Here is a 21,953-nt window from a genome sequence, read left to right on the forward strand (position 1 = left end):
TCTGAGAGGGTGGAGGACGAGCCGGTGTCTCACTCCCCCGTGTCTGAGAGGGTGGAGGACGAGCCGGTGTCTCACTCCCCCATGTCTGAGAGGGTGGAGGACGAGTCGGTGTCTCACTCCCCCGTGTGTGAGAGGGTGGAGGACGAGCCGGTGTCTCACTCCCCCGTGTCTAAGAGGGTCGAGGAAGAGCGGTTGTCGTTGGAGGCCTCTGACGAGGAGGCCCCGACCTCTGACAAGGAGGCCTCGACCTCTAACAAGGAGCATGCTGGTTTCATCCAAGTTGAGGAGGGTCGGTCCGTGTACCTATGTGGTTCCTCAAGGCTCCCGGAACGAGGGCTTCCTGTGGAGCAGAGGCCATGTATTGCTCCATGTGGAGAAATGTAACTAACTTTGGCTTCCCATTTTCTACCTTCAATGTATGCAACAATTGCTAATAACTTCGGCTTCTCATTATGTAGCGGTTGGAAGAAAGCTGGAGCTAGCACGGGAAAGTACCGACACGTGAACGGCGTCCTTGGGAGCCTCATTAAGGAGCATTACCCTGGCATGGTTACTTTGCCTGGGGAGGGCAAAGTTCCGGAGCCAGCATGTACCTGGGACCACTACAAAGCCTATGAGGATCTTGGTGTAGCCAACAACATCGAGTTTCACAACAAAGCCGAGCGGGTCTTTGCCGAACTTTGGGTAATCATTAAGTTTCCTTCACACACTGCAGTAGCAAAACTATCTAGGAAACTTAGATTTAGATTTTACTTTATTTTTCTTAATAGAATGCTAGCAGACTATAATATTGCAGTAGCAAAACTATCTAGTAAACTTAGATTTAATATTCCTGTGGCCACAAAGGCGAGGAGGCGCCCACCATGGACGGACGGACAGCCTAGTTTATTTATAAATGTGTGTATACCACCTGAGGCATTCTTTGAGCTCTGCTGATTAACCTGCAAATATCTAACTTGAATAAAAATCTGTGACGTGGATACTTTGCTGTACTGTATTTCTTAATTGTGCATACTGTATAAACCTGATTGTGTTATTGAATAAAAATCACACACTGCAGTAGCAAACCTGATTGTGTTATTGTGTTATTGAATAAACCTGACTGTATAAACCTGGGTGCATATATATAAACCTGATTGTGTTATTGAATAAAAATCACACACTCCAGTAGCAAACCTGATTGTGTTATTGTGTTATTGAATAAACCTGACTGTATAAACCTGGGTACATATATATAAACCTGATTGTGTTATTGAATAAAAATCACACACTGCAGTAGCAAACCTGATTGTGTTATTGTGTTATTGAATAAACCTGACTGTATAAACCTGGGTGCATATATATAAACCTGATTGTGTTATTGAATGAAAATCACACACTGCAGTAGCAAACCTGATTGTTGTTGAGTCAACCTTGGTCTCCGGATGGTCTACAACATGCATGTAGCGGCACAACATGCATGTAGCTGTAGCAGTATTTACTTACTAGCTTGTAGTATGCATGTCGGCAGCAACAAAGGCTGCATGCCTTACTAGTGAAGTTTAGTAGTACTAGAAACGTAGCTTGCTTGGTAAGCTAGCTAGTGACGGAAGTGCTTACCTCACTGCTAGCTGATATTTTGCTTAGGTCGGTTCGGCTGTCCTATATAAGGAGCCTCACACCCTGGGCTGTAACTCAGGCCATTCCAATTTCACTACAAGGCAGCTCAAGTAGTACTCCTCTCTCATGTGTGTGTGCATGTTCAGTGTAGAATCAAGTGAGCTCTACTTTGCTAGTACGTGTGTGTTGCTTCCGTGAGTGCTTGGCTACCGTAGTTCGTTCCTGAGGATACTAGCCAGCTACGTTGTAGTTCTGGGCTAACAATTGGTATCAGAGCCTCTAGTTGTGGTAGCCATGGCCGGTGGTAAAGGAGTGCAGCAACGCACCACCTCGGGTGGTTCCCAGTCGCCGGCTCCGGAGGAGCGGCGAGGGCGCAGCCGCTCCAGGCGCGGCCATCGCGGTGAGGTCGTGGTTAGGGAGATCGTGCGCGAGACCGCAATCTGCGGTAGCGTGCCCATCACCTTCCCGATGCTCACGCGCTCAAACTACAGTGAGTGGGCGTTGATCATGGAGTGCAACCTTCATGCGGCGAGCCTCTGGGCTCCCATGGAGGATGACCTGATCGAGAGAAAGGAGGACAGGAAAGCCGTGGCAGCCCTCATGCGCGCCACGCCGCCGGAGATGCACGGCATGCTCGCGGCGAAGGCAAGCGCCAAGGAGGTGTGGGAAGCCATCCATACCCAGCGCCTCGGCAGCAACCGCGTGCGCGAGGCGAACGCGCAGAAGCTGCGGGCGGACTTCGAGAACATCGCCTTCAAGGAGGGCGAGCTCGTCGACGAATTCGCCATGCGGATCTCCAGCCTTGCGTCACAGCTCCGCGCGCTCGGCGACACCATGGACGACGCGAGAGTCGTGCGGAAATTTCTCCGCGTCGTGCCATCTCGCTTCGCTCAGGTAGCGGTCTCCATCGAGACCTTGCTTGATCTGAGTGAGCTCTCCGTCGAGGAGCTCACGGGCCGGTTGCGGGTGGTCGAGGACCGTCTTGACGACGGCCGCGAGAGCTTCGGCGGCGGACAACTCCTATTCTCAAAGAAGTGGGAGGCGAGGAAGCGTCAAGGACGTGGTGGTGGTGCCCAGAGCGGCAGAGACGGCGGTCGCACCCAGGGTGGAGCCTGACGAGGTGCCGGCAACGACGACCGAGACAAGTGCTGATATTGCGGCATCAAGGGCCACTGGGCCCGTGAGTGCCGCAAGAGGATGGCTGACGAGGATGCCGCGGCCGCGGCGAACCTCGTCGAGGCTGAAGAGGACGGTGGGCCTGCAATGATGATGGCTTGCGTCGAGACCATGCAGGAGGGCATAGCGCCTCCGAAGACCATGGTCCCGACAAGCATCGAAGCCGTGCAGGAGGGCGCAGCACCTCCGGAGACCACGGTGCCGGCAATCGTTAAGTCCGTGCGGGAGGCACGGAGCTCTTCAACTAATCCCCTCCCCACATCATTAGCGCTCTCCCCGACAACAACGTTCTCGAGAGACTATGATTGGGAGGAGATGAAGACCCGGATGTGGGGGAGCCACACCCGGAAACCACGTCCCCTGCGACGCTGGTCAAGCCCGTGCAAGTTGGCACGGCAAAGGCGTACCCGACATCCTTGGGACCCAATAAGCCCGTGTCAGGAGGCACGACAACGACGTATATGGTGGGCCACGTCCCAACCATGATGCTGGTGACCAGTGAGACCGTGCAAGAGGCACGACATTCTCAGGTCGGTCACACCCCGACAACCAGGTTCTCGGGGTTCTGCAAGCCCGTGTGGGCAACGCGGCACTCTTCGACAAGCCTCAACTGGGAGGCAATGAAGAGACGGTCATGGGGCGGCAAGGCCTCGACTGAGACTATGGCGACCTTAGAGTCCGTGCAGGAGGCACAACACTCTCTGGTTGGCTATGCCGCGACCCCGACGCACTCGGAGTCCATCGAGTCCGTGCGGGACGCACCGGACTCTGTAGTTGGGCACGACCCGACTACGCTGGTGGCGACCGTCGAGACCGTGCAGGAGGCACGGTGCTCTATAGTCGGCCACGCCACAACCCCGACGCACTCGGGGTCCATCGAGTCCGTGCGGGAGGCACGACTCACGATTGTCAAGGGAGACCCGACAAGCAAGCCTGATGGGAAGAGCACCAAGGACTCCACTACCCTGAGAGGAGCCACTCTGGTCAGTGTGGCGTCTGGCACAACGACCCCGGGAAGGGAGTTTCCGGGCAGTGCGGCGTCCGGCACGACGACCCCAGGAAGGGAGTTCCTGGGTAGTGCTATGTCCAACAAGTCATCCCCGGGAAGGGAGTTCCTGGGTAGCATGACGTCCAACACGACGACCCCGGGAAAGGAGTTCCTGGGCAGTGTGACATCAGGAACTACGATCCCAGGAACACTGACGCCCACGAGCGAGGTGGTTCCCGGGCAGTTCATGTCCCTGCCAACAGCGCGGTCGGACTTGTTCGATGCCAACAAAAAATGGTGGCGATCCACACAGGTTCCGAAGACTAGAGGAACCTTCTCGAGCCTGCGAGACGATCGCAGCACCCGAGATCAAGAAGCGCGAGCAGGGTGTACGGGCCATACATAGCCTGAGAAGGCGGACATCCCAACGAAGGCACTTGGTCATGTCTGATTCCTGGAGCAGTGCGAGAAGGTTGGCATCATCGACATCAAGCTCCTTCGACAAGGTTGAGGGGGAGATTGTTGAGTCAACCTTGGTCTCCGGATGGTCTACAACATGCATGTAGCGGCACAACATGCATGTAGCTGTAGCAGTATTTACTTACTAGCTTGTAGTATGCATGTCGGCAGCAACAAAGGCTGCATGCCTTACTAGTGAAGTTTAGTAGTAGTAGAAACGTAGCTTGCTTGGTAAGCTAGCTAGTGACGCAAGTGCTTACCTCACTGCTAGCTGATATTTTGCTTAGGTCGGTTCGGCTGTCCTATATAAGGAGCCTCACACCCTGGGTTGTAACTCAGGCCATTCCAATTTCACCAGAAGGCAGCTCAAGTAGTACTCCTCTCTCACGTGTGTGTGCATGTTCAGTGTAGAATCAAGTGAGCTCTACTCTGCTAGTACGTGTGTGTTGCTTCCGTGAGTGCTTGGCTACCGTAGTTCGTTCCTGAGGATACTAGCCAGCTATGTTGTAGTTCTGGGCTAACAATTGTGTTATTGTGTTATTGAATAAACCTGACTGTATAAACCTGGGTGCATATATATAAACCTGATTTGACTATAAATAAACTAGCAGATTTTACCTGTTTCTATAAATAAACCTGGGTGCATATATATAAACCTGATTTGACTATAAATAAACCTATCTCTATATTTGCCTGTTTTGACTATAAATAAACTAGCATATTTTACTTTATTTAGATTTTATAAGAAACCTCAGACTTAAAGGTTTGAAAATTACTGCACCAAATCTATATTTGTAGGATTTCTATAGATGCGAGGATGGAAAGTTGGAGGAGGCACGAGCAGTTGTCAACAAATATTGGCCGAAGCTTGTGCATAATCTGATGCACGAGGCACGCCCTTTAGCCATCCGCAAATATATGGCAACTCAAGGCTATAAGAGTCTTGATAAGAAAGCTGGTAGGAGACTCCGTCTTGAGAAGGACAAGTACATGCAGGTAAAGCATATTCATGCTTGTTATTTCCTCAACAGGCTGGCACTCAATTTCTTTTTGACATATATGAGATGCAATTGATCAATTAGGTTACTCCGAGATGGTGCGTCGATAAGGGGGAGTGTTGGGAGCGGATCGTGGACTATTGGTGTTCCAAAGAGTACAGGGCGAAAAACAAAGACTATAGAAATCGGCGAGCCGGAATGCTGGATCCACTACATCATCAAGGCAACTTGAATGTTATGGAGTACGGTGAACGTTGGGTATATCTTATGGAGTTCTTCATAAGCTTTTTCTTGTCATACATGTTGCCAATCCTTGTGATGAAATCTTAATCATGTTGCTTTGGTTGCAGGCGTCTCACCATAATGCTCCAGTGCCCAACCTTTTCGTCTCGTATGCTTTGGCCCATAAGGCACCGTACAGAACAGCCACGCCTTACGATGAGAATGACACAGCGTCCGCGTACTCCAGCAAGACTGCCTACGATCGGATGGAGAAATTTAAAGGGGTGGCAAAAGAGTTGAAAGGGCCCGAGTATGATGTGACAACAGAGCCTCTTGACCACGCTTTGGTCATGATCTCTGGAGAAGGCAGGAAACATGGCAAGGAAGCAATTGCAGGAGGCATGTTCCCTAGCTCCTCCCGTAGCTCTCTCCCTGAATACAAAGCTCGGTTACGTATCTCAAAATCTTCTACATATAAACGCTCGACTCCAGCTATGGTTGAGATGGAGGTATTCTATACAAGTCCTTCTATATATGTTTGTTTCTTACTTACTGTTGGATTGAAGATGCAATTGCCATGCCATATTTTGCAGGCCCGACTGGCGGAGGAGAGGCGAGTGGCGACAGAGGAGAGGGAGGAGGAGAGGCGAGTGGCAGCGGAGGAGAGGCGACTGGCTGATGAGAGGATGCAGCAAGTGGTGCAGCAGGCGGTGTTGGCACAAACTAGTCAATGCTTTGCAATGTTTGCGGTTAGTTCCTTAATTGCCAAACACATACATAATCTTCACTCAATCATAATCTTCTACTACCAGTACTTAATCTTCACTCAAACATAATTTGCAGGCTTATTGTACCCAGAATGGTATGCCCGCTATGCAGATGCCTCAATCAGGCCATGGATCTAATGTTGATGGATCTTCACATGCACGAGGCCCAAGCGACAACAACCTTGGTGGTTCTCCGAATGTTTGAGATCGAGTATGGTTAGTGCGTACATATATCATTTACGTAGGTCTCAAATTTCTCAACATAGAAACAAGTAGCTATCTTGATTCTTGAAGATCAAACTTATAAGTAGAGACAAGTAGATACCATTTGAACCGTTTCAAACTATAATCCATTTGAACAACTTCAACCATGATCTTAATTAACTATATGCATTCTTGAAGCTATTTATTTTCATGATTTAGAGAACACTTGAAGATATTCATGATTTAGAGACAAGTAGCTACTTATTTTCATGATTTAGAGACCATTTGAAGATCTCCATGATTTAGAAACTTGTAAGATAGAGACCGTTTGAACCATTTAAAGATCAAACTTATAAGTAGAGACAAGTAGATACCATTTGAACCGTTTCAAACTATAATCCATTTGAACAATTTCAACCATGATCTTAATTAACTATATGCATTCTTGAAGCTATTTATTTTCATGATTTAGAGAACACTTGAAGATATTCATGATTTAGAGACAAGTAGCTACTTATTTTCATGATTTAGAGACCATTTGAAGATCTCCATGATTTAGAAACTTGTAAGATAGAGACCGTTTGAACCATTTAAAGATCAAACTTATAAGTAGAGACAAGTATTTGAACCGTTTCAAACTATAATCCATTTGAACAATTTCAACCATGATCTTAATTAACTATATGCATTCTTGAAGCTATTTATTTTCATGATTTAGAGAACACTTGAAGATATTCATGATTTAGAGACAAGTAGCTACTTATTTTCATGATTTAGAGACCATTTGAAGATCTCCATGATTTAGAAACTTGTAAGTAGAGACCGTTTGAACCATTTAAAGATCAAACTTATAAGTAGAGACAAGTAGAGACCATTTGAATCGTTTCAAACTATAATCCATTTGAACAATTTCAACCATGATCTTAATTAAATATATGCATTCTTGAAGCTATTTATTTTCATGATTTAGAGAACACTTGAAGATATTCATGATTTAGAGACAAGTAGCTACTTATTTTCATGATTTAGAGACCATTTGAAGATCTCCATGATTTAGAAACTTGTAAGATAGAGACCGTTTGAACCATTTAAAGATCAAACTTATAAGTAGAGACAAGTAGAGACCATTTGAACCGTATCAAACTATAATCCATTTGAACAATTTCAACCATGATCTTAATTAAATATATGCATTCTTGAAGCTATTTATTTTCATGATTTAGAGAACACTTGAAGATATTCATGATTTAGAGACAAGTAGCTACTTATTTTCATGATTTAGAGACCATTTGAAGATCTCCATGATTTAGAAACTTGTAAGATAGAGACCGTTTGAACCATTTAAAGATCAAACTTATAAGTAGAGACCATTTGAACCGTATCAAACTATAATCCATTTAAACAATTTCAACCATGATCTTAATTAACTATATGCATTCTTGAAGCTATTTATTTTCATGATTTAGAGAATACTTGAGGATATTCATGATTTACAGACAAGTAGCTACTTATTTTCATGATTTAGAGACCATTTGAAGATCTCCATGATTTAGAAACTTGTAAGTAGAGACCGTTTGAACCATTTAAAGATCAAACTTATAAGTAGAGACAAGTAGAGACCATTTGAACCGTTTCAAACTATAATCCATTTGAACAATTTCAACCATGATCTTAATTAAATATATGCATTCTTGAAGCTATTTATTTTCATGATTTAGAGAACATTTGAAGATATTCATGATTTAGAGACAAGTAGCTACTTATTTTCATGATTTAGAGACCATTTGAAGATCTCCATGATTTAGAAACTTGTAAGATAGAGACCGTTTGAACCATTTAAAGATCAAACTTATAAGTAGAGACAAGTAGAGACCATTTGAACCGTTTCAAACTATAATCCATTTGAACAATTTCAACCATGATCTTAATTAAATATATGCATTCTTGAAGCTATTTATTTTCATGATTTAGAGAACACTTGAAGATATTCATGATGTAGAGACAAGTAGCTACTTATTTTCATGATTTAGAGACCATTTGAAGATCTCCATGATTTAGAAACTTGTAAGTAGAGACCGTTTGAACCATTTAAAGATCAGACTTATAAGTAAAGATCTAGTGTTAAATTAGCATGTACAAAATTGGATAAGTGTTCAAGAAACTCCATATGTACTAGAAGCTTTTTATTTTAGAAACTCACTATGGAATATGGATCACTATTTATTTTGTAGTGTCGAAGTACTTTCTTTTGTCTATTTGGCAAATTGATGATTTCAAGCACGTTATTTGACACACACCATTCAATCTTGTAGGTTGCCACCTGGATGCTCTTTGGACTACGACATGGACATGAAGGCATTTGTTGTAGTGCCAAATCTTACGTAGTGATGCCATCTTTGTTCATTGTGTATTATATGCTGTGGAACTTTGTTTTGGGACTATATGCTATGGAACTTTGTCCCGGGACTATATATATGCTATGGAACTTTGTTTTGGGACTATATATATGCTATGGAACTTTGTTTTGGGACTATATGCTATGGAACTTTGTCCTGGGACTATATATATGCTATGGAACTTTGTCCTGCGACTATATATATGCTATGGAACTTCGTTCTTATATTTGTTCATTGTTGCTTATATTTGCTATGGAACTATGTTGTCCTGTTATGGTTCTGTGCTGTTATGGTTCTATACTGTGTATTAAACTGTTTAATTTCTGATTTAAAAAAAGGAGCTTTGTCATCAAGTGACAGACGGCAAAGATGCCACATGTCACCAGCCTGTGCTTCCGCTGACATTTTGCCGTCTTGCCAACAGGCAGGTTGACGGCAAAGAGGTATAGTTTTGCTGTCTGGGCCAGCACCAACTGACGGCAAAATATAAGTCTTTGTCGACTGGTAAAGGAGCACCAGACGACAAAGTCCTGCTATTTTGCCCACTGGGAGTACAGTGACAGACGGCAAAGTATGCTTCTTTCCCGTCTGCCAAAACTGATAGTTGACGGCAAAGATAATAGACTTTGCCGTCTGGTTGGACGGTCGATAGACGGCAAAACACTTGACGCCGGCCGTTAGACCGTCCGTTCCATCTGGCGCAATGTTTTGCCGTCTACTTTCCGCAGACTGACGGCAAAAATATAGACTGACGGCAAAGTCTTTGCCGTCAGGAAAAAAAAGCAGACGGCAAAGTATTCTTTGCCGATTAATCTTTGCCGTCTGACTTTGCCGTCTACTTCCTGATGGCAAACTCTTTGCCGTCAAGATTTACGTCTTTCCCGTCTGTTATGCCCAGACAGCAAACTAGCAGTAAGTGAACACGGGGATGGAATCCATCCAGGCTTCCATATAGATGGAATTCCACAATTAAGTGAACACGGGGATAACATTGGTCATACCAAAAGATATAATGATGTATGCTCGAGGGATCAACCACGAGTAAGGCAACATTACGAATATCGTTGGTTCTGGTTTGATTTGATAATAGCCCATACCCAAATCAAAGGTTGGATAAAATGATAGGTCCATTAACTGATCACGAGGGCCAGTCGATGAAAATATCAACTTTCTGTAACACACATACAAGATATCCCTTAAAATGAACCAAGTCGGGCAAGATTTTATCCTCCAACTCTCCAAGTTGTTGTTTAGCTTAATCAACTAGCTCAGGGTATCCAACACGGATTCTTAGATAAAGGTTGGTTTTGAAAACCAACTTGATCACGAACTCAACATAGTGGCCAGGTGACGACCTGGTGATACTTCCGAGAAGATATTCGGAAAATCACGGAACACTAATATGCTACCAAGCTCGAAAACCATCTTGCTTTTCATGGCAAGACGATATGATCAAAAGAGCGAGGGATTCTGTCACACCCTGCTTTTTGTAACATGGCATTTGCATTAATAAAGCATGAAAATTTGGACCAACAAAAACTTTTGCATTATTTGGCTTTTTATTTGGAGTTGGTTCTTCTCTCTGTGATTTTCAAGTGCTCTTTAAAAGTCAACACAACTCCACCTCATATACTTCATCTCCTTGCCCCAAAACTTCTGCCCAATTATCATGCCATGTGTATAGTGCAATATAGTATTTTCTTACAAAAATAATTTGGCCAAATAGTATTTAAAAAAAATAGTTTTCCAAAACCCCCTGAATTAAGGTTTGCACTACAAGTACTTGTTTTGGGGGATGAAAAATATTTCAAAGATTATATTTGAAACATATTAGATATAGGATTTCCATAAACCACAAAAATACAATTTTAAAGGTAATTTTCCTATTTTATTTAAAGGCTTTTTCTTTAGGCCAGAAATAGTCTTTAATAGGTTAAAATTATTTTAAAGTTTCAAAAATGTTTGAGGAAAATCAGGGAAACTCAGTGGACATATATTTTTCGTATATAAGAGTTTAAATCCATGGTCATGTTCAAAATATTGGACAAAACCTCCCAAAACCATTCCTGCCCATTTCAAGGATTTGAAATATTTCTACAAGAAATATTTTCATAAAAATCCAAGGAAAATCCAGCAAGTCACAAATGCATATTGTGATTACCTTGCAAAGCCTCATCTCAATTAAGGTCATTTTGGTTCACCAAAATGCCCCCAAACGCCCTCTGACCAAAATCAATTTTGAACAACATTGTACTACCAACTTTCTCTCCTTGATCCCAACTTTTGTGAACATGATCACATGACCAAATGAGGCCACCACACCAAGTGGTGCATCAAGGAGAATTGATTTGCTCAACTAGATCTGCACAAGTTCATTCCTGCCAATTTCTAGGGTTTACAAAAGTTGCATTGGCAACTTTGCCCAAATGAGCTCAAAATGGGTGGAAGGCCCTAATTATATGTGCCATTTCACCCTGTGGAGTCACATGACAAATGGAAATCATCTACTTGCCCAAACCAGCATCAAACACCTTCTGCCACTTTACCAAAATCCCATTTTTGGCCTCTCCCACTAATTTCCATGAGCTCTACTTTTGACCACAACCCCTCCTAGTTCCCCCTATCACCTGGATGCTTTTCTGCCCGAGGAAGCAATGATGAAGGGAGGGGGAACCCCATTTTTCTTCTATGGACAACAGATTCGTCCCTCCCTCTCAGCCTCCTTCTCTCACCTGAGCTTTCTAGAGCATCCAAGGCTCTCTCCTGCTTTTGCCCATGCCCCCTCGAGCTGCCAGACACAAGTGGCCACGCGGGGACGCGGGAAAACCGCAGATGCTGGTCAAAGTCGCGCTCTGGAGCCTAGCTGGGCACCCGACCGTTGACGCCGCGTCCCCCGACCACCTCGAGCCTCCCCCGCGCGCCAGTCGATGCCCCTCGATGTCCGCTCCACGCCAGCAGGCTGCCCACTTGCTCCCGCACCCTCCTCTCTCTCCCGTAGCTCGCGCCAGAGTGCCGCCCCGCTCGGCCAATGCTCTCGCCTCTCCTGTGGACAACCCGCAGCTTGTCCCTCTCCTCCTCTCTCTCCCTGGCACCCTAAACCACTCCCACGAAGACCCCCGGGCCCCCATTCCCTCTCTAACGGCCACCCAAGCTGATCCCGCGGGCACCCGTAGGCCACGCCAACGATGGACCTCGGCCAGCATATAAAAGGCAACTCCGAGCCCCTCTCTCACTCTCTGTCGCTCCTCCACACTCCTAATCACCCTCCCGCACCACCCATTCGTCTCCAGAGCCGCCCGAGCTCGAGATCGAGCTCGAGCTCCACCGCCTTGGCTCGTCGGTGTTCACGCGGTACAGGCCTCCTCCGCCCCCATTTTCTCTCGATCTGGAACCGCGCGGCCTCGCTGACCCTTTCCACTCTCTCCCCCACTCTTTTTGCAGCCGGGAACAGCCGGAACCATCGACGCCCGAAGCACCTCCTCCGCATGACCTCGTCACCGGCGAACCAAGCTGCTCCGGCGACCATCTCCACCCCCACCCGAACGGCGACACCCCCCTAAGTCCAACGGTACCACCCACGCATCCTCCCATGCCCTCTATTGCCGCCGGCGAGCTCGTCGTCGCCTCTGGACGGAGGTAGACGACGACGGCCGTGGGCCCTGTCCATCAGCCTCACGCCCTGACGGGTGGGACCCACCCGTCAGGTTTAAAAACACACACGCGCGTGCACCGGTTCGCCCGTCGGCTGAAGGCGTACTTCGCCTTTACGCCTTCGACGTGGCGTCCTCGCGCGGGCCGATTTCCCCCCTGGGTGTGGGGACCCCGACCCATAAGTCGAGATCACCGAATGCATGTGTACATTGATCCCAGAGATCAATGCTCACTAAACACACAGAAGCTAAATAACAAGAGTCTTACATCCATACATACCGTTTTACACAAGTAGGACCATTATGGTCAAGTCTTGAGTGTATCATCGCAGCAGAAATCTTCAATAACAACTTGGACCCATGCCATCTGCCTTAACCCTACAGGCATTCTGACTGGGAAGCGTCCTAGCTCGCATGTTCATCACAAAGGTACACTTCATTATATCCTGTTCTTTCATGCCTGGCCAATAAAATAACCAGTGGCAAGCCAATGAGTACTTTGAATGTACTCGCAAGCAAACCATGTTTTGGTTCAAGATACAACAATGCATGATATAGGTAAATTTTTGCAGAAAGCTAGTTTTGAGTGCAATGACATGTTCGACAACTTGTAAGACATGCATCAGGAGAATTCAAGTAACCATGAGGACAAGTTATAGATATCAACATAAATAGAGTGGGCATCAACCTAACTCAATCATGTCAAGTCCTTTGACTTGACACAAGTAGATCTTCCCACTTATCCAAACACACACACTGGTTTGTAAACATGTGGACGTAGCCCAAGAGCGGTTACCCAACTTTCCTTGACCGTGGACATGGCTATTCTAATAGTTTTACACTCTGCAGAGGTTGCACACTTTAACCACAAGATCCGGTGAACTTCTGTGTCATCCACGACCCGCGATACCTCAAGTACCCAGGGTAAGCACCCGATCACTATCTTTCCCTGGACGACACTAACAAGGAGTCCACTCGTTGTTCCATATCCTCACAATGTTTATCATACGAGACTCACTCGGGATCGTAACAACCGAGAGGGGACACAACGGTGTATCCGGTGCCCTCTGAAAATAGTCATGGCCGACCTACCTGGCACGACCCCGTCCCAAGAGAGAGCACCAACTCTCCTCCGTCACTAGTAATGCGGGATCCAAGCTAGTATCGGCCTAGGTAATCAATAGTGCCATTTCCCATATAAGAGTAGAGTGGTTGCGCATGTAAGGTTGGAATAACGGTCGCAACTTAAACCAATCCGTTTTGGAAACAACACACACACTTGCCTCGGTACACCACTTCGTCATCAAGTGGTTACCCAACTCATCATCTCCCCCGGGAATAAGTGGCACTCGATGGGGTTTTCGAAAAGTCTTTTGAAAATACTTTGTCTCCATCACCATGCATATTCCTGTCCCTTTTAGGGTAGCACTACTTTAGCATCCTATCTACTCCCACCGGCATAACCCTCATAGAAAGGTAGGGTCATGCATCATGCAAGTGTCAACGAGAAAAGCAACGGAGGCAAACCACCTCAAGTGGTCACCATTTTATGATGACTTTGATGCAAGCAATAAAAGTGCCATATGAAATGCATAAAAAGGGTTTCTTAGACATGGTCAAAGGGCTGCTTGCCTGTTTTAACAAAGTCTTCGAGGTCTTCAAATATCTCTGGTCCAACTCCGAGCATTTCGTCTATTTCGTCAATTATCTACGAGAACGCCGTCCATAGCACTCACGCTTATCTTGCGTATTTTAGAGTATCCACTTTCACTTGTCTATGAACTGTATAGGCAACCCAGAGGTCCTTTACCGCGGACGTGGCTATTCGAATAGATCACATTAACCCTGCAGGGGTGTACTTCTTCACACACGCTCTCGCCACTTACCACCATGTACACGTCGTGTATCTCGGCCACCTTCAAGCGGAAGCCTGGCGAGGGAGTCGGCCACGACCTGACTAACCACACAAGTCTCTAGTCCAGGTTTATCGCCTATTCGGTTTCCATCCGCAAGGAGATCCGGCCGGGGTGTCGCTCACAGCCCCAAACGATGTGAGCAGGGTTCCCAGGCCCACCATCCGGGTGCCACTTGGTACACCGTGCCATTGTTCCTAGTCTATCCCAAGCCCACCTCTACCGGGTGCCACTTGGTAGACTACTAACACTACCTACAAACACCAAAAACTAGTTGCAACTCCTAGACAGAGATCGAGTTGATTAATAAGTCAAGAGGGACACTTAAGCATTCCAATGTGTGGTAGTAGCTGTTCATTGATCACAAACACAGAACTCAGTTCCTGAGGATGGCCTCAATGAGATAACCCACCATGTACTCCTACATGGCCTCTCACCGCTACCTTTACTCAATTGTGTTCACACACTTAGCTCACACACAGTAGGACATGTTCACACACCTCCAATTCATCCCCGATGAATCAGACCTGACTCAACTCTAAGCAGTAGCAGGCATGAAAAACAAGCATGAATGAGTAGGCACATCAGGGCTCAAACAACTCCTACTCATGCTAGTGGGTTTCATCTATTTACTGTGGTAATGACAGGTCATGCAGAGGAAAGGGGTTCAGCTACCGCAACATGTAACAGTTGAATCGTTGTTGTCCTAATGCAGTAAAAGAGAGCACGAGCGAGAGAGTGGGATTGTATCAGAATGAAAAAGGGGGTTTTTCTTGCTTGGCACTTCTGAAGATAATATAGTTCTCCATCGGTGTCATCGAATAATCGTCGGAACCATGTTTACTAAGAGGGGACAAACACCGGCAACAGAGAAAGAACATACGACCAATGCAATGCACAATATGATGCATAATCATGACATGGCAATATGCTTGTGTTTGAGCTAATGCAACTAGAAACCAGATTAAATGAAGTTGGTTTGAACCAAGGGTTCAAATTCAAACTCCATATATGCTTATTTAAATGTCAATTATGCAAATTGCCATATACAGCAACCTTAGGTTGTTCAAACATGCATGCAAATGCCATAAATAGATTCCTTGAATTTTTCTGATAATTTTTCATATATAACTTATTTCATTTGGAGCTATAGATTAATTTCTATGATTTTTCAAAGTTTTGGACGTTTTCTAAATTAAAAAAATCATTTAAGATTTATTTAAACTCCAAAAAAGGATTACTGCATCAGCCTGACATCATCATGACATCAGCAGGTCAACGGGGCACGGTCCGGGTCAAACCTAACAAGTGGGACCCACTGGTCAGTGACCCTGTGACATTTAGTGTCACAGACGGGTGGGTCCGGTCAACGGCCACGTCAGCGAGGTCAACGCCGATGCGTGGGGCCACTGTGTTTAGATTAAACTTAAACTTTTTTTGTTAGCTGGTTAGTTAGGCAGTGGGGCCCGCATGTCAGTGAGCCAGGGGGTTAGTTAGCGGGTCAATTAGTCACTAATGATGTGTCCACGTCATCCAAAACGGGGTTTAGCCGCCGGTGCTAATCTGGACACGGCGGGGTTGCCCGTCCGGCCAACTCTGGCGACAAGAGGTCGCGCGGCCGATCGCGTTGGAACGCCTGCAGCAGGGTGCATTAGATGGTGGTGGTGGCTGGACCTGGGGTGGTTTGTGGCCGCGGCGGCGGCAAGTTGGGCAGCGGCCGGAGTTCGGGTGGGCACGGGGTTGCGGCTACGGTGCGGGGAAGGCCTAACAGGTGGGCGATTCGAGCTCCTGGAGACTCCCTGAGTGCGTTGACGTGCTCGGAGGCGAGCTTGCACGGCCATAGCCGCGGTGGCGGCATGGCCGGCAGCGAGGAGCTATCGGCTCTAGTGAAACTAGGGCTACGCGGTGCAAAAGAGGAGGGGAAGAGAGGGGTTTGGAGCGGGAGCTCGCAGAGATGCCGAAGAGGAGTTCAGCGAGCCCGGGGAGGTCCTGGCAGGTGCCGAATCAACCAGAGGTGAGCTCAGGTGCCTGAGGTTGAAGACGAGGCGGAAACATCATTGCAGTGCTCCCGGGGTCGAATGGACTGGTGTAGACGATGCAGGAGACGACGCCGGTCCTTCTGGATGGTTCGACAAGGCGTGGGGTGGACGGTGGCCATGGTGGTTCTCTTCGGCGGCGGCGGGCGCATTCGGTGAGGAGAACAGAGGAGGGGGAGAGCGTTCGGGGGAGAGATAACAAGAGCCAGATGGCTCTGGGGGTCACGTGGCATCGTCTGGACTCGTCGAGGAGGAGCGAGGCAGGCATTGAGGGAGGAGGTGGCCGGGTGCGTGCCGGTGCGCGGTGGCCACACGCCTCGCGTCCTTCTGGCGCGAGGTGGGAGATAGTGGTGGCTCTGGTGGGCCGGGCCAGGTAAGTGCGCCACAAGGTGGGCTGCACAGGTAACCTCAGGTGGGTTTTCTCTCTCTCTCTTTTCTAATTCTTTTCTGTTTTTCTATTTCTTCTATAGTGTCAGGGCTTTATTAAAAATACTTAGCATACTCAAAAATCATGAAACTTTCTCAAGCCCACTATTTGGAATATATCCAACAGTAAACATTTAAGTTTAAGATTATTTGGACATTTAAAATATTTATTGCATTTAAATGTCCAAATGCAAATAGAGTATGATTTAATTCAGAGCCCAAATAGATCATGGAAAAATGTGTGTCACCTCTGGTTATTGTTTACAGCATTTTCCATAAATGATGAACATTTTTGAAAGCCATTTGGATTTACTGAAAATATTTTAGGTGAACCTAGTGATTTCCTTTGATGCCAAGGGTTTAGGCAATCCCCATTTCAAGTTTCAAACAAATATAGACATGATGCATGTATGCTTATGAAACTAATTGCAATCAAACTCTAGGGCTTTGACAACTCACCCCCGCTAAACAGGAATCTGGTCCCGAGATTCAAGACGTGAGGTAAGAAGACAAAGGGGGTACAAGCTAACATGATCTTCATGATCCATTGCTTCAGATCGATCTTGGCGTCCTTCCTTTAAAGATCTTCATCCAACACGATGACGACGGACAGGAACTCTACCGGAATCAATCTTCTCGAAGATCGGGCAACTCAAGATCAACTCTTAGGGTGAGATATAAACCATCTCTTGAGATGAGACACGAAACATACATTCGGGGGGATGGGGGGTAACAGATGACGAAGGTCCACTAGGTAGGCAACAAATCCACGCTCGATCAGGATGTAGCGAGGAGTTAACTGCCATGATTCCACAACAGGGCACCTTGGGGAAGGTGACTCGTAGAGTTATTCCCTTAGATGGAAAAAGAATTACGTTTGATGTCTAGATCATTGAAACTCTTTATACCAGCCTAAGGCAATCACAATCGATCGTTTGGCGGAGTTCAAAGGAATGGCATATCCGGATTCGAATGGATGATGTGGACTACCTTGTTGGACCCATGGTAAGACCACTTTCGAAGATGATCTTGGACAACAACTACTGAGAAGAGCAGCCCATGGAATTTGGCACAATGGTAGGGTAAGCTGGGAACAAAATGCAAATGTTGGGAATGTTCCAACCATCATATCAGCCTGAGATTTAGATCTAGTTGGTAACGGGATATTTCAGACAGCATGTCTGGAAAAGGAAAGGTTGCAACACAAATCGACTAGACGATGTTGCGAGATTCTTGGGAGATGAACTATGGTAGTAAGCTCCAAAACATGAGCCGGTTCTGCTACATACATGTGAACACACTGTCCCAGACAAACATGACCACGTAGTAGTCTTATAACAAAACACTACCGAGTTCAAGTGGGGAACCATCACTGCGGATAATGAAGTCCTTGATTAAGCCCGGGTTAGCTCCTTAAAAGGAACTTCTTCTCCTTCAACAAATCAATCAGTGGCTTGGTGTGCTAGGGACACATATAGAATGAAGGTTGCAAGTCTCCAAACCATAGAATACTTCGCAAGTATGCATGATTGATTTGGGATGATTCCAGAGGAGGCAAAACAAACTTTCTCTAATTCATGGTGGCAACTTACATCAAATGCACATGAACTTAGAGGAAGTCACTACTTTCGTTCAAACATAAACTTCATGAGGTAGCACGAAGAAGATGCTTTCAAAAGTTTCCAACACTAACTTAGATATTCCACATGAATCATGGACAAGATGAAGATGTTGTCAATGGGCTCAACAACAATCCATCCAGGCTTCCATATAGATCGAATTCCACAATTAAGTGAACACGGGGATAACATTGGTCAGACAAAAAGATATAATGATGTATGCTCGAGGGATCAACCACGAGCAAGGCAACATTATGAATATCGTTGGTTCTGGTTTGATTTGATAATAGCCCGTACCCAAATCAAAGGTTGGATAAAATGATAGGTCCATTAACTGATCACGAGGGCCAGTCGATGAAAATATCATCTTTCTTTAACACACATACAATATATCCCTTAAAATGAACCAAGTCGGACAAGCTTTTATCCTCCAACTCTCCAAGTCGTTCTTTAGCTTAATCAACTAGCTCAGGGTATCCAACACGGATTCTTGGAGAAAGGGTGGTTTCAAAAACCAACTTCATCACGAACTCAACATAGCGGCCAGGTGACGACCTGGTGATACTTCCGAGAAGATATTCGAAAAATCACGAACCACTGATATGCTACCAAGCTCGAGAATAATCTTGCTTTTCATGGCAAGACGATATGATCAAAAGAGCGAGGGATTGTGTCACACCCTGCTTTTTGTAACATGGCATTTGCAATAATAAAGCATGAAAATTTCGACCAACAATAGCTTTTGCATTATTTGGCTTTTTATTTGGAGTCGGTTCTTCTCTCTATGATTTTCATTGCTCTTTAAAAGTCAACACAACTCCACCTCATATACTTCATCTCCTTGCCCAAAAAATTCTGCCCAATTATCATGCCATGTGTATAGTCCAATATAGTATTTTCTTACAAAAATAATTTGGCCAAATAGTATTTTCAAAAAAATAGTTTTCCAAAACCCCCTGAATTAAGGTTTGCACTACAAGTACTTGATTTGGGGGATGAAAAATATTTCAAAGAGTATATTTGAAACCTATTAGATATAGGATTTCCATAAACCACAAAAATATAATTTTAAAGGTAATTTTCCTATTTTATTTAAAGGCTTTTTCTTTAGGCCAGAAATAGTCTTTAATAGGTTAAAATTATTTTAAAGCTTCAAAATGTTTGAGGAAAATCAGGGAAACTCAGTGGACATATATTTTCCATATATAACAGTTTCAACCCATGGTCATGTTCAAAATATTGGACAAAACCTCCCAAAACCATTCCTGCCCATTTCAAGGATTTGAAATATTTCTACAAGAAATATTTTCATAAAAATCCAAGGAAAATCAAGCAAGTCACAAATGCATATTGTGATCACCGTGCAAAGCCTCATCTCAATTAAGGTCCCTTTGGTTGACCAAAATGGCCCCAAACCCCCTTTGACCAGAATCAAATTTGAACAACTTTGTACTACCAATTTTCTCTCCTTGATCTCAACTTTTGTGAAAATGGTCACATGACCAAATGAGGCCACCACACCAAGTGGTGCATCAAGGAGAAGTGATTTGCTCAACTAGATTTGCACAAGTTCATTCCAGCCAATTTCTAGGGTTTACAAAAGTTGCATTGGCAACTTTGCCCAAATGAGCTCGAAATGGGTGGAAGGCCCTAATTATATGTGCCATTTCACCCTGTGGAGTCACATGACAAATGGAAATCATCTACTTGCCCAAACCAGCATCAAGCACCTTTTGCCACTTTACCAAAATCCCATTTTTGGCCTCTCCCAATAATCTCCATGAGCTCTGCTTTTTACCACAACCCCTCCTAGTTCCCCCCTATCACCTGGATCCTTTTATGCCCGAGGAAGCAATGATGAAGGGAGGGGGAACCACATTTTTCTTCTCTGGACAACAGATTCGTCCCTCTCTCTCAGCCTCCTTCTCACCCCTCAGCTTTCTAGAGCATCCAAGGCTCTCTGCAGCTTTTGCCCATGCCCCCTCCAGCTGCCAGACACAAGTGGATGCATGGGGACGCGTGAAAACCGCGGATGCCAGCCAAAGTCGCGCTCTGGAGCGCCTGGCTGGGCACCCGACTGTTGATGCCGCGTCCCCCGACCACCTCGAGCCTCCCCCGCGCGCCAGTCGATGCCCCTCGACGTCCGCTCCATGCCAGCAGGCTGCCCACTTGCTCCTGCGCCCTCTTCTCTCTCCCACAGCTCGCGCTAGAGCGCCGCCCCGCTCGGCCAATGCTCGCGCCTCTCTTGTGGCCCGCCTGCAGCTCGTCCCTCTCCTCCTCTCTCTCCCTGGCACCCTAAACCACTCCCACGAAGACCCTCGAGCCCCCATTCCCTCTCTAACAGCCACCCGAGCCGATCCCGCAGGCACCCGTAGGCCACGCCTACGATGGACCTCGGCCAGCCTATAAAAGGCAAACCCGAGCCCCTCTCTCACTCCCTGTTGCCACCCCACACTCCTAATCAACCTCCTGCACCACCTATTCTTCTCCAGAGCCGCCCGAGCTTGAGATCGAGCTCGAGCTCCGCCACCTCGGCTCGTCGGCATTCGCGCGGTACAGGCCTCCTACGCCCCCATTTTCTCTCGATCTGGAACTGCGCGGCCTTGCTGACCCTTTACCCTCTGTCCCCCGCTCTTTTTGCTGCCGGGAACGGCCGGAACCATGGACGCCTGAAGCACCTCCGCCGCATGACCTCGTCACCGGCGAACGAGGCTGCTCCGGTGACCATCTCCACGCCACCCGAACGGCGACATCCCCCTGAGTCCAATGGTACCACCCACGCATCCTCCCGTGCCCTATATCGCTGCCGGCGAGCTCGTCGTCGCCTCTAGACGGAGGTAGACGACGACAGCCATGGGTCGTGTCCATCAGCCTCACGCCCTGACGGATGGGACCCACCCGTCAGGTTTAAAAACGCACACGTGCATGCACTGGTTCGCCCGTCGGCTGAAGGCGTACTTTGCCTTTACGCCTTCGACGTGGCGGCCTCCCACGGGCCGATTTCCCCCCTGGGTGTGGGGACCCCGACCCATAAGTCGAGATCACCGAATGCACGTGTATAGTGATCCCAGAGATCAATGCTCACTAAAGACACAGAAGCAGAATAACAAGAGTCTTACATCCATACATACCGTTTTACACAAGTAGGACCATTATGGTCAAGTCTCGAGTGTATCATCGCAGCGGAAATCTTCAATAACAACTTGGACCCATGCCATCTGCCTTAACCCTACAGGCATTCTGACTGGGAAGCGTCCTAGCTCACATGTTCGTCACAAAGGTACACTTCATTATATCATGTTCTTTCATGCCTGGCCAATAAAATAACCAGTGGCAAGCCAATGAGTACTTTGAATGTACTCGCAAGCAACCCATGTTTTGGTTCAAGATATAACAATGCATGATATAGGTAAATTTTTGCAGAAAGCTAGTTTTGAGTGCAATGACATGTTCGACAACTTGTAAGACATGCATCAGGAGAATTCAAGTAACCATGAGGA

The 21,953-nt window shown here is 46.4% G+C and overlaps 1 protein-coding gene across 3 annotated transcripts; it reads left to right on the forward strand.

Moving 5' to 3' along the window:
- The first annotated feature begins 477 nt into the window (after positions 1–477).
- On the forward strand, positions 478–8,942 carry LOC123069761 (uncharacterized). 3 transcript variants are annotated; one of them, XM_044492695.1, is made up of 7 exons: positions 478–684; positions 5,021–5,218; positions 5,305–5,478; positions 5,571–5,951; positions 6,036–6,191; positions 6,286–6,425; positions 8,726–8,942. In XM_044492695.1, the coding sequence occupies exons 1-6, from the start codon at positions 547–549 to the stop codon at positions 6,412–6,414; spliced, it is 1,176 nt and encodes a 391-aa protein (XP_044348630.1). In that variant the 5' UTR covers positions 478–546; the 3' UTR covers positions 6,415–6,425; positions 8,726–8,942. The 3 variants fall into 3 exon arrangements, with proteins under 3 accessions (XP_044348630.1, XP_044348632.1, XP_044348631.1); XM_044492697.1 differs by lacking the exon at positions 478–684 and adding an exon at positions 4,571–4,639; XM_044492696.1 differs by lacking the exon at positions 478–684 and adding an exon at positions 4,577–4,657.
- The last annotated feature ends 13,011 nt before the right edge of the window (positions 8,943–21,953 follow it).

This window comes from Triticum aestivum, chromosome 3B, assembly GCF_018294505.1.
Source record: "Triticum aestivum cultivar Chinese Spring chromosome 3B, IWGSC CS RefSeq v2.1, whole genome shotgun sequence".
Taxonomy (NCBI): domain Eukaryota; kingdom Viridiplantae; phylum Streptophyta; class Magnoliopsida; order Poales; family Poaceae; genus Triticum; species Triticum aestivum.

Excerpts from the sequence above, each read along its gene's own strand:
- LOC123069761 (XM_044492695.1), top strand. The coding sequence starts at position 547 with ATGGTTACTTTGCCTGGGGAGGGCAAAGTTCCGGAGCCAGCATGTACC. Across the intron at positions 685-5,020 it reads GGGTCTTTGCCGAACTTTGG|GATTTCTATAGATGCGAGGA; the intron begins GTAATCATTAAG and ends CTATATTTGTAG. Across the intron at positions 5,479-5,570 it reads TGGAGTACGGTGAACGTTGG|GCGTCTCACCATAATGCTCC; the intron begins GTATATCTTATG and ends CTTTGGTTGCAG.